The sequence below is a fragment of the Temnothorax longispinosus genome, chromosome 8, assembly GCF_030848805.1.
Source record: "Temnothorax longispinosus isolate EJ_2023e chromosome 8, Tlon_JGU_v1, whole genome shotgun sequence".
NCBI lineage: Eukaryota > Metazoa > Arthropoda > Insecta > Hymenoptera > Formicidae > Temnothorax > Temnothorax longispinosus.
This window is the reverse complement of record NC_092365.1, coordinates 13,056,097-13,069,302: the sequence shown is the minus strand read 5'-3', so window position 1 is coordinate 13,069,302 and position 13,206 is coordinate 13,056,097. Positions and strand designations below refer to the sequence as shown.

Genomic DNA, 13,206 nt, shown 5'->3' with positions numbered 1-13,206 from the left:
ACAGCCGAACTGATATTGGAGACCTCGCGTGGTGACAACGCGAACAACTCCGGTTTCAGTGTTACCAACTTATTTCAGGTTCTATGAAGTGGTGTATGTCCGTACACGTACACACACCACTGAATTGCTCACACGGACGCACGGTAGAGAGACATATGCTATAGACGCGGCAACGCCGCGCGGCGTTGCCGCGTCTTGGATTCTTTAGCAATACGGCCTGAACCTGAAAATGTTTTCTGGCCGTCTGTAGCATAAGGCAGTAACGTATCAAGGCTGATAAGCACCCGCTTTTTATAAATTATATATATTCTTATGCACACATGTGCGTATATATATATAATATGTATCTAATTATTATGTGTATGTTTATAATTGTCTGATGACAAATAATAACAGTAGCATAATTGAGAATGTGAATTAGTATACATAGTATGTATTGACGCGGGTACTTATTAGACTTGGCAATTTACTGCATCTCTTGCACCTCTAATAATTTTTTTCTTGTAATGTAAATGAATGATGTAAAACTCTTTCAAAGGATCTATCCATTCTTGATGGGGTAAAATAATAACTTTTATAACAAATGCAATAAATATTAAATTTATAGTATTGATTTATATATAACTAATTTTATTCTGTCTTTATATAGAAAAATATACCTCAGTCTTAGCATCAGAGTAGAGGGTAACGGCAGCTGATGAACAGTATAGATAACAATACTGAATAAAAATCTTAATTATTATAACATAATCCCAGTAAACCAGTTTGTAACTGTTATGTAACTTAGGGAGCACATGAAAAGAACAACTCTTTATTAGTACCTATACTTTACTCCTGTAAAAAAATTTTGCGATCTATAAAGCCGTTTCAAAGAACGAACTTTGACAGATATATGTCGTATAGATGCCTCGTTAGACAAGGACAGATATCTCTCGTATTATTCCTTTCTCTCCTATGTATGTAATTTGCATGCACCCATTTATTCCTCTCTCTCTCTCTCTCTCTCTCTCTCTCTCTCTCTCTCTCCCCTGTCCCTCTCTCTCTTAGTACACTGGGTAGCGTACACTTAGTATGGTAAAATTAGGATTTTTTGGAAGTGTGGTGTTAGGATTCTAGGGTATATTTGAAGAAAGAAAAACGGTAATGTTATTTAGGACAAGAAACTCTATTTATTATATTTCGTTGATAAAATGTTGGGAAATATAAACGAAAATACATATATAAATGAAATATATTATGATATATTATTTTTTTTATTGTTACTGTCGAAAGTAAATAATATTACATAAAACCAGTAATGCAATTCAACATAGATATACATACACACGCACACGCATACGCAATCGCACATACATATGCATACGCACATACAAATTATTTTTATTATTTTTTCTGTGGGCCCCACACAGAGAGAAATATTTCTTTACATTCGTGATTTCGATTTGTTTGGATTATATTTATTTCAGAGAAACAAATTTATTTTAAGTAAAACATTATTTTGTTGAATAGAAATTTTGTAATTTTATTACATTAAACCATTTGTTTAATAGAAAAAACACGATTGTTTGAAAGAATATGTTTCGATGAAAAAACATTTTCTTTGGCTACACTAAATATTACTCAATGAAATAAAACATTTCTTTACATAAAAATAATATAAAATATGTTTGATCGAAATAAGAGTGTTACTATTTACAATTAATGTTCTGTTTGGAATAACCGTTAAATCTGATTAAAAATCCAGAAGTAATGGCAAAGAATGTAAGATGAAAACTCAGCCAGGTTTGCGTATAGAAGAGCGCAGACATATGATCTGCTGTCTCTTTCTTTCCCGTGCTGTACACTGAGAGAAAAAAGTCGAAATATTCAGAAACAAATGTTATTTGTGATATTTTCTTCGATATTTGTTGGCTATAAAAAAATTTGATTATGATGACAGAATATACATTTCTGTGAAATATGCCTAATTTTTCTTATTAATTGTAAAAAAATTTTTATTTATTTATAGCTGGAAAAATAAATCTACTTGCGGCAAACTTACATTTTTTTATAGCAACAAAATACTTGGTTATAATAGAATAGGATTTATAGAGAAATTGACATTTATTTCCGGAAACTAAATTTACGTCTTGGAAACAAATGCTCACTTGTTTGGATCAAACTTAAATTTCTAGCTTACTGATTCACATCGTGCAATATGGCTGACTAGTGATGGTCGTGGCGCGGTGCGTTGTCGTTCTGTGGTGACTGTCTGTGATTTATGTTGAGTGTACAGTGTTTTAAGTTGAACTGTTAGTTCGAAAAGTGAAAGACAAAGTGAAACAATCTTATATAGACACATTACATTTAGAGCCTGTTCACACGAGGCGTTTCTGTCTCGCGGATGCCGCGCGATTGCCGCCGTGTGTCAACGTTCGCATGAGTCGCATGTTATCGCGAGACAAAGTGCAAGAACGCGTGCATACCCGCGGAACGGCGTACGCGCGACGGCGAATTTCGTATATAGATCTAAAATGCCGCAAAGCGCGTATCGTATAGACGCTCGTCGTCGACTCGCGTACACGCGTGCGTTGTCGCACCTCGCCTCGCGACAGCGCACGTCTCGTGCAAACGTTAACGTGCGGCAGCAATCGCGCGGCAGAAAACGCTTCGTGTGAACAAGTTCTTACAACGATAAAGCCGGAATCTAATAAATAAGTTTGCAACATAATATCTTATTCATTAAAGCAAAGTAAGACGGCTGTCAATATACAGATAAACTTTTGTTTTTCTGCTTTGTTGGCTGAGGATCAATGTTTTTAACGTGTTAACATTGAAAGGCGTCACTTTGCTCTAATGAGTAATATCTTATATTGCAAATTTACTTATTAGAATCTTGCTCCATTGTTGTAAATTGTGGCGATCTATGCCACTTACAGAACACATCCGTGCATTTTTAACTCGGCGGAATTATATATACCAGCAACTAATTCGCGACGACATCGTTAGGCGGCGCATGATAGAAAGCGTTGCTCGTATTTAAAATACATTCAGCCATAATATATAAACAGACCCCTTGCGAGGCGAGAATAGCAACATCGTCGCTAACTAGATGTTAGTACATATGATTCCGCCAAGTTAAAAATGCGCGGATGCGTTTTGTGAGTGGCGTAGGTCGTCACATAAGTATAATGTGTCTAAGATTTCTTCACAATTAAATTGTGAGAGGAAATAATATATAGTTATCTAGTGAAATTTAATTTACTTGTCAGAAATATATTGATTTATAAAAATTAAAGAAAGTTTAATATTTACAGTTAAACAACTCATGCCGAAGAAATAAACAATTATTTGTAATAAATAATACTTATTTCAAAAATTAAATATATGGTTTATTTACTAGAAATAAAACTTTATTTCGCCGTATTTAAATAAGAGATTTATTTCTGTAAAATAAACCTTATATCCTACAAATAAATTTTCAAGTATTTTTTTCTCAGTGTAAGTATAGCATACATGTTACCACGCGTTACTGGTTACCGGCTGATAGCTGTTCTACAGTTCTATACCAGCCCGAAGCTGGCTGAGCAGGCCGAGTCGTGTGCGTTACCCCCACGTAGCCCCCACCACGCGCTGTAGTAGCGTACAGAAACGCAACGTCGCAAACATAACATCTCTGGTGCAAACGTGTGCGAACGTGTCCGAACGTGTGCCATGTGCCGTGTGCCGTGTGCCGTTAAACAAAGAAGCGAACGTGAAAAGTGTTTGAGAAGAATCGAGAGTTTCTGACGGGGCTGACCGACGTTTCTGTGCGATCGCACTCTCACGGATATTTCCTTCGCGCTAGCCATTACATACTTATACGATTAAAGTTTGAGTAAAAATGAGTGCCTCAAACGATATTGCTTCATTTTTAGAAGCATGTGGTTTATCACATTTGACGTCAACGTTTGCCGGTAAGTAATCTACATTGTAATGTTTTTTCTGTGTAACGTTTTTGCAAACAAGGTTATTAAAGTAAAATAACGTGTTTTATAAACAAGGTTATTACACTATTGAAAAGTAAATATTTTATTCCAATAAGTGAATATTGTGGGTGACACGAAATTCGTATGTATAACACTGAATAAACAAATACAGATAAATTGCTAAAGCAGACAGAAAACTGCTTTACAGAGGACAGACAAATAGGGAAGAAAAAGATGGATTTTTGCAAACGTCTTGGACGCAGAACATTTGCCGCGCGACAAAAAGCAACGCGGTAACCGAACTTCCTTTCGCTCTTACAAAAAAGTGATAAGTTGATTGCTACTGCGTTGCTTCCTGGACCGCATGGCAAACGTTTCCGCCGTTCCGTGTCCCGTGTGTAACAGCCATTAGCGACGTGCGTGTAGGCACACATATTGTACTTAACAATATTTCGTCTTTTCTAATCGAGTACCATTTTACATCGAAGAAGTAGTTTAGTTAGTTTCCAAGAAAGATTACATTAAAGTTTGTTTCATCAAAATGCTTTAAATAATGTTTATTTATTGGAATAAAACATTTACTTTTCAATATCTAAATATAATATATAATTCTTAAATAATATATAATTAATGTAAAGAAAACCTGTATAATTGCTTTAAAAAATGTATATAATTGTACATTTTAATTTGTTTTCTATTTTTTACTTTTTTTAAAGCAGATATGTATTTTTCTTACATCAAATAATTTATCTCATTATTCTGTGCTTAAAAATATTAAAATATTAAGTTTTAATATAAGTTTCTTTTCTTTAATATTTTATTACTATAATTTATAGAAATACGATCATTGAATTCATCAATAATCAATATAAATTGCTTAGAATAAAAGTAAAATTAAATGAATTAATATTAAATAAATAAATAATTAAAAATTATTTAAATAAATTAATTCTTGATTAAATAATTTATAATATATGACATAATTCATATTTTCAACAAATATATATTTAGTTATGTTCAAAGTACTTTATTGAGATGAAAGCTAATCTAGTATATCATCTTAATTTATATTTTTTTTTATTTTTATTCATTTTAGAAAATAAAATTGATGACATAGGTTTATTGCAACTGTTAACAAATGAAGAACTCAAAGAATTAATTCCTTGCATGGGAGACAGAAAAAAGATAGAAATACAATTATCACAAACACCTATTCAACCATTTCAACCTGTGATATTGTCATCCGATGATTTAGTGGTATGCATTAGGGGGGGTCCCAATTGCCTACAAATCGATTGCCTACAGTGTCGTTTGCCAACATCTCATTTGCCGACAATTCGTTTGCGCACAAAAATTATTGCCTACAAGTCGATTGCCTACAAGCACTATTGCGCACAATTAAAAAATTAAGAGACGAATGGACGTTTGCACACAAGATACTATTGCACACAAGCCGCATTGCACACATAATATTATTGCCTACAGATCGATTGCCTACAAGCACTATTGCGCACAATTAAAAAATTAAGAGAAGAATGGACGTTTGCACACAAGATACTATTGCACACAAGCCGCATTGCACACATAATATTATAGCCTACACATCGATTGCCTACAAGCTCTATTGCGCACAATTAAAAAATTAAGAGAAGAATGGACGTTTGCACACAAGATACTATTGCACACAAGCAACATTGCACACATAATATTATTGCCCACAGATCGATTGCCTACAAGCTCTATTGCGCACAAATAAAAAATTAGGAGACGAATGCACACACGACACTATTGCGCACAAGCAACATTGCACACATGAGGTCCGGTTTCTATTGTTGAACGGGCTACACTAGTTCAGAGGGCTGTACTTCTGAATGAACCGCCCTTCCGATTGAGACAGAGTTTTGCAGGTGATTTTGTCACGATATCTAGAGATTATTTATCGATGTCCTATCTTCGGGTTTTTAAAATAGTTTTCCGCCCTTCCGATTGAGACAGAGTTTTGCAGGTGATTTTGTCACGATATCTAGAGATTATCTATCGATGTCCTGTTAGAAATAAAGCGGGTAGACTTCCGAAAACGGCCCCCCTCCGATTTCGATAAAACTTTGTGAAAAGCTTCGTTTTGGGTTAAAATGAAAGCCCTTAAAAGGAATTTTGGCGACTCCTATGATAAAGCCATTTTTTTAGATAAAATGATAAAAAATATAAGAAAATCTTCGTAATTCTACAGGATGTTATAAATTGAATATATACTGTTTGTATTTAATGATTTAATGTTTTTATTATATACTTACAGCAGAATACATAAATAATATGCTTTGTAATATATTATACTTTCCACGCGAACCGAGGTTCACGCACACCCCCCCGTGCTTTCGGGGGAGGTGCGGTAGTCCCGAAATAGTTCACGCATACACTTTCCACGCGAACCGAGGTTCACGCACACCCCCCCCCCCGTGCTTTCGGGGGAGGTGCGGTAGTACCGAAATAGTTCACGCATACACTTTCCACGCGAACCGAGGTTCACGCACACCCCCCCCGTGCTTTCGGGGGAGGTGCGGTAGTCCCGAAATAGTTCACGCATACACTTTCCACGCGAACCGAGGTTCACGCACACCCCCCCCCCCGTGCTTTCGGGGGAGGTGCGGTAGTCCCGAAATAGTTCACGCATACACTTTCCACGCGAACCGAGGTTCACGCACACCCCCCCCGTGCTTTCGGGGGAGGTGCGGTAGTCCCGAAATAGTTCACGCATACACTTTCCACGCGAACCGAGGTTCACGCACCCCCCCCCGTGCTTTCGGGGGAGGTGCGGTAGTCCCGAAATAGTTCACGCAAACACTTTCCACGCGAACCGAGGTTCACGCACACCCCCCCCCCCGTGCTTTCGGGGGAGGATAAAAACATAAAGTCACGTTACGTTACGCTACGTGACGAGAGTCTTTTGCGGTAGCTCCAAAGCAAGGCACACCCACTTTTCGTAACAGTAACAGTAAAGTTTTGACCAATTGCGTTGCTCAATTCTTACTTCTACGGTTACAGACGGCCGAATCGAGCAGCAACGCGATTGGTCGAAACCTTACTGTTACGTTCTACAAAAAGTGAGTGTGCCCTGCTTAACGCTCGTTGTAAGTATCAGATAAAATAACCAGAGTTGGGTTATTACGTCACATGCTGAAATCGTCTAATTAGAACCTAGAAGTAGAGCTTGTGACGTCATAACTCAACTCGAGTTGGCTTGAAACCCGACCCAGTCGAAAATGCTATAAAGCCACCGGCACACGGATTATGTTTTCCGGCTGCATTGCTTGCACAAATACCTCGTACCTGAGGTAGAGCGCCGCACACTTTGTTTACGATTGTCAGGCTAAAATCTAAAAAACTATTTAAAAAACCCGAAGATAGGACATCGATAAATAATCTCTAGATATCGTGACAAAATCACCTGCAAAACTCTGTCTCAATCGGAAGGGCGGTTCATTCAGAAGTACAGCCCTCTGAACTAGTGTAGCCCGTTCAACAATAGAAACCGGACCTCATGTGTGCAATGTTGCTTGTGCGCAATAGTGTCGTGTGTGCATTCGTCTCCTAATTTTTTATTTGTGCGCAATAGAGCTTGTAGGCAATCGATCTGTGGGCAATAATATTATGTGTGCAATGTTGCTTGTGTGCAATAGTATCTTGTGTGCAAACGTCCATTCTTCTCTTAATTTTTTAATTGTGCGCAATAGAGCTTGTAGGCAATCGATGTGTAGGCAATAATATTATGTGTGCAATGCGGCTTGTGTGCAATAGTATCTTGTGTGCAAACGTCCATTCTTCTCTTAATTTTTTAATTGTGCGCAATAGTGCTTGTAGGCAATCGATCTGTAGGCAATAATATTATGTGTGCAATGCGGCTTGTGTGCAATAGTATCTTGTGTGCAAACGTCCATTCGTCTCTTAATTTTTTAATTGTGCACAATAGTGCTTGTAGGCAATCGACTTGTAGGCAATAATTTTTGTGCGCAAACGAATTGTCGGCAAATGAGATGTTGGCAAACGACACTGTAGGCAATTGATTTGTAGGCAATTGGGACCCTCCCTATGCATTATATATTTGTAATATTTTTTCTAGGATACTATTTTTTGTGTCATCTAATTTAACTATTCTAAATTAATTTTTTAAAACTATTTTGTTATATATTTTTATATATTTATATATATTTTTATATATTTAGTTATATATTTTTATTTATTCCAATATAGACCTTTTTAACTGTAAAAGTAACTTGTTATTATGTCATACTTGTTTAATATTTTTATTATGTTGCTATTTTTAAAAGTAATTCCTTTTTTAAATACTTATTTTATAATGTTGTTTTCAGATGCCTTTAAATACTGAAATATGAGATTTAATAGAAACAGAACAACCACTTAAAAAAAAGCCAAAAGTTTCATTGTCTGATGTTGATACAGCTTCAACATTATCAAATATTTCATTGGGGTCTGAATCTGATATACCTTCGACATCATCATCAAATGCTTCATTGATTAAAATGTTTGAAGTTTCAAATACTAACAACAAAGACATGAATAATATGATTAATAATGTACTGAATACATACGAAGTTGTAAATTTTAATTTAAAAGATCTATTGAAAAGTCATATTATAGGAAGGGCTATTCTATTAAAGTTTGAAAAAACAAAATCAATTGATAATAAAGATCGCAATAATTTGTGTGACATTATCATATGTCATTTCTTAAATGAAAATAAACGTCTAAATAATTCAACAGTAGGCATTTTGGCTGACAAAATAGTTGAAATTTTTCATGAAGAAAGGAGATCTACGTATTACACTAGTCCTATTGGAAAAAGTCAATCACGCCACAACAAACCGGAAGTAGCCAGAGGAAAATTAATAGATAAATATAGAAACAAGCTTACCATGCTACGAAAAACTTTGGCAAGTTGTGAAACCTTTACAGTTGAGGAAAAAGAAAGTAAATATAACACATATTATATTAACACTTTGCAGATGAGATACACATTTTTATAATAGTAAAATTCTTCTTTTTTCAAAAGTTTATTAGTATTTACTATAAAGTATAAAAATTATAATGATTGTTTAAAAAGTATTTTTATTTGTACAGTTTGATATTCATATAGATTTGCTTGTTGAAAACCTTCCAAAATATCAAAGTATTAGTTTTTTTGGCGAAATTAGCTGCTTTCAAATTGTAAGATACTATTTATGTGTTTACTATAATAACATTTTGTCATTATTAATTTTAGATATATCAAGAGAAATGCAGGACAGTCAAGTATGGCTTAAGCACAATACTGAACCCAAGGATGAAGTTATTCGTCGTTGGAAACTATCTTTTCCAATTAGAAAAATAGGACGATTATCATTAAATGAATATTTAGAAGAATGGCCTATCTTAAGAACACAAGCAGCAATTGATTTAGTAAGTCATTATCGTGTAATCAATTTTTATTGATTTTTGATGAGTTTTTGGTTGATCAAATTTTTATAAAAAGTTGGTCCTTAAGAAATATGATAAATGTACTTATAATTTTTTTGTTTGTTTAAATCTTCTTTAGCACAGCACATATAAATGCTTTTTACAAAAGTTTGCAAGAATATTCTGTAAAAAAATATATGTATCTGCATTTAGAAAATTCTCTACTCTCTTCTCTCATCTTCTGGTTTTTTTTTTTTTCAGATTGACTGCGATTTTAAAGAAAAATTTAACTTACAAGCATCCTTTGATATATGCCAAAAATTTGAGGATTTCTTTACTTACATTTATAATAAACGTAAGGCATTACTTAAGCCATCCGATGAAAGTTTATTTCATTTGCTTGAAGATCAGATAACAACAGGTAAGAATCAATATGGTATCATTAACTTTGTTAAATGTAAAGTAATTGACATACTATTAATAATTACTAATTAAAAGTTAAATTTGAATTATTTTGATCCATATCATACAATTAATTAAAAAACAATAACTTTTATTTTGTAACACATAATTTTTGTTTACTGATTTAAAACAAAATTGTACATAGAAATATTTACAGCACTTATTATTTTAAATGTAGCATTAACTTTTTTGGCATAATATGATTTTCAAGTGATGATTTTTTAAATTAAAAGTTTTATCTATAAATTGTTTGTATTATAAGCATATGTGATGTTTTTGAACATAATTAAAATTCAAATAATGTCAACTACTTTAAGTTGCTTTAAAATAGGATTATTAATAATGTATAATATTGCTAATACAAATTAAATGTTTTTACAATTACAGATTCCAAAAACGTAATACGTTCGTATTTGTTATCTTCTTTGGTACCCCCTCGTGGTAGGGCAAAGACAGGCAAGATCTACTGGAAACCATCTGTATCCGAAGCAAGAGATGGCCTTTTCTTGCAAGTAAAAATCCCAGGTGATATTGAGTCAGCAAAACAAGAAAAGATTGATTTTATGTATAAAAAGGGTTTAACAATTCAGCCGTACATAATAGTAGTTGGTCCCAATTTATGTAATATTCATGCTTTCTACGTTATTATTGATAGCAAAACTTATGAAACAAAGACATTTCTTGATGCGTTAAAATTTTGTTTTGAAGCATATTTTGTTTTGGACTTAAAATACACACCAGAGAGCCAGCATCTCTGGTTTCTTTTACAGTGGGAAGTGTTTAATATTATTTCTGAAAATGACATAAACATTCCTTTTATGAACGATATATTACGGTTTAAAACATAGATATATAAAACATTGTATGAATAACCACTGAGCTATTTTGGTTTATTAAATTTTGCACACACACGTACATATACATATATACACACATATAAACACACACACACACACACACACACACACACACACACACACACACACACACACACACACACACACACACACACACACATATATATATATATTTAAATATTATATATATATATATATATATATATATATATATATATATGTGTATATATATGCATACACACACAAAAGTATTAATATTGAAACAGATTATTTACAATGGAATGTAACAATATTATTTGTTTTAAATGTTCCAAGACATTTAGAGGTATTGATTCTTTAATTCAACATATAAAACATTTGCATCCGTTTATACAAAGCTTTATTTGTAAGCAAGACAATTGTCACCGTACTTTTCCTCTTTTAAATGGTTTAAAAAAGCACTTAATTAAGAATCATTCAAAATATGAAACGCTTCAACAACTAAATACAGACCAAATTGAAGAATCTAATTCTTTCTGTTCTTCAGAATATCAGAATACTCAAAATTCGTTTATTGACAAACCTCATTTTTCTAAATATTGTAATAATGAACCATCCGATATTTTTCAAACTGTTCGGAATGCTATTGTTTGTTTGACGTCAAAAATGTACAGTAATTCTTCTTTACCCCGAAACATTGTCCAAATAGTAATAGAAGATGTAAAGGAATTATTTAATTCTGTAATTGCCTGTATAGACCCTATATTAAACAAAGAAAATGTGAATGAATATAACAAAGTTTGTACTCTTTTTAAGGAAATTGATAATACATTTGAAATGTTGGGAACTGAACATAAAAGATTAAAATTTCTGGAAGACAATAGATGTTATATTAAACCAAATGCTTTTTTTATAGGAGAAAGATCAAGTCTTGGCAAAATAAATGAATCTTCTGAAGCAAATATGGTTATTCAAAAATCTGAAGGACAAATAATAGAATTGCATAAAATCTTAAAAGAATTTCTAGAATTACCAAACGTATGCATTTAATGAAATTGTTTCCTATATGCAAAACGAAGAATCTCTATGTGATGAGAATGTGCGTACTTCTATTTTCCAAGGAAACTTATGGAAAGAAGTAAAACTTAAATTTCCAAATAAAATAATAATTCCTTTATATCTTTTTTATGATGATTTTGAACCTAACAATCCTTTAGGTTCAAAAAAAGGTATATATAAAGTAAATGCAGTTTATGTTTCCATTGCTTCTGTACCTATTCAATATGCTTCTTTATTGGAAAATATCTTTTTAACTCAGCTTTGTTTTACGGGCGATCGAGAGCAGTATGGTAATAAGAATGTATTTTATAAAATCATTCAAGAATTGAAATACTTAGAAACAGAAGGTATCAGAATACAAATATCTTCCACAAAAAGTGTTCAAGTATATTTTACGTTGCTATTAATTTTGGGAGATAATTTAGGTTTAAATTCTATTTTAGGTTTCAATGAAAGTTTCCAATCAAATTATTTCTGTCGTTTTTGTAAGACTCATAAAGACGAAACAAAACATCAATTAAAAGAAAATGAAGAAAATTTACGTAACATTACAAATTACAATAACGATTGCTTATCTTTTTCTTTTGGTATTAAAGAAGTATGTATTTGGCATGAATTGCCAAATTTTCATGTTACAAAAAACTTATCTTGTGATTTAATGCATGATGTTCTGGAGGGAGTTCTAAGATATGATATGGCTCAAATAATTTCTTGTCTTATTACAAAAAAGTACTTTTCTCTTGAACAATTAAATGGAAGAATAAAATATTTTAAATTTACTGACTCAGATATAGGTAACCCAATCCCTTTCATTATTTCTGAACATTTGAAAAACAAATATATAATAATGAGTGCATCTGAAATGTTAGCATTGACTACTTATTTTTGTATCCTAGTTGGTGATCTAGTTCCATCACATGAGCCCGTGTAGGATTTTTACATACTTTTATATAAGATGTTAGATATACTTTTATCGAGAACAATTTCTAATTCTTCAATATTCTATTTGAAAACTTTAATTGAGGAACATCACCAAATGTACTGTAATTTATTTAAAGAAACGTTAAAACCGAAATTTCATTTACTTCTTCATTATCCTCGAATTATGACAATAATAGGTCCTGTTCGACATATTTGGGTTATGAGATATGAAGCATTCCATAAACAACTGAAAAGTACTTCTAAAATTGTAACTTCTCGTGTTAATTTACTTCGAACATTGTGTATTAAACAACAACTTTCTTTTTCTTATAGAATTTTAAGTAGAAAGGGTTTTTCTAATATCATAGTAACTCGACAATTTCTTGGTAATTTGCACAATGTAAAAGAAATGAAATTTATTTCTCTAATAAAGACATGTATGGATACTTTTTCTGAAAATGCAAGTGTTTTCGCCTCGATCACATTTAATAATATTAAATATAATGTAGGAAGCGTTTTACAGATTAATG

At 32.7% G+C, this 13,206-nt stretch overlaps 1 protein-coding gene across 2 annotated transcripts; it reads left to right on the top strand.

Annotated features, from left to right (window-relative positions):
- The first annotated feature begins 1,844 nt into the window (after nucleotides 1-1,844).
- On the top strand, nucleotides 1,845-10,734 carry LOC139817559 (uncharacterized). Of its 2 annotated transcripts, none has more exons than XR_011733265.1 (6): nucleotides 1,845-2,291; nucleotides 3,480-3,935; nucleotides 8,315-8,933; nucleotides 9,226-9,401; nucleotides 9,660-9,819; nucleotides 10,248-10,734. XR_011733265.1 is itself a non-coding variant. In XM_071785754.1 (6 exons), the coding sequence occupies exons 2-6, from the start codon at nucleotides 3,863-3,865 to the stop codon at nucleotides 10,706-10,708; spliced, it is 1,077 nt and encodes a 358-aa protein (XP_071641855.1). In that variant the 5' UTR covers nucleotides 1,845-2,291; nucleotides 3,480-3,862; the 3' UTR covers nucleotides 10,709-10,734. The 2 variants fall into 2 exon arrangements, 1 of the variants encoding a protein (XP_071641855.1); XM_071785754.1 differs by having other exon boundaries at nucleotides 8,727-8,933.
- Nucleotides 10,735-13,206: the final 2,472 nt, after the last annotated feature.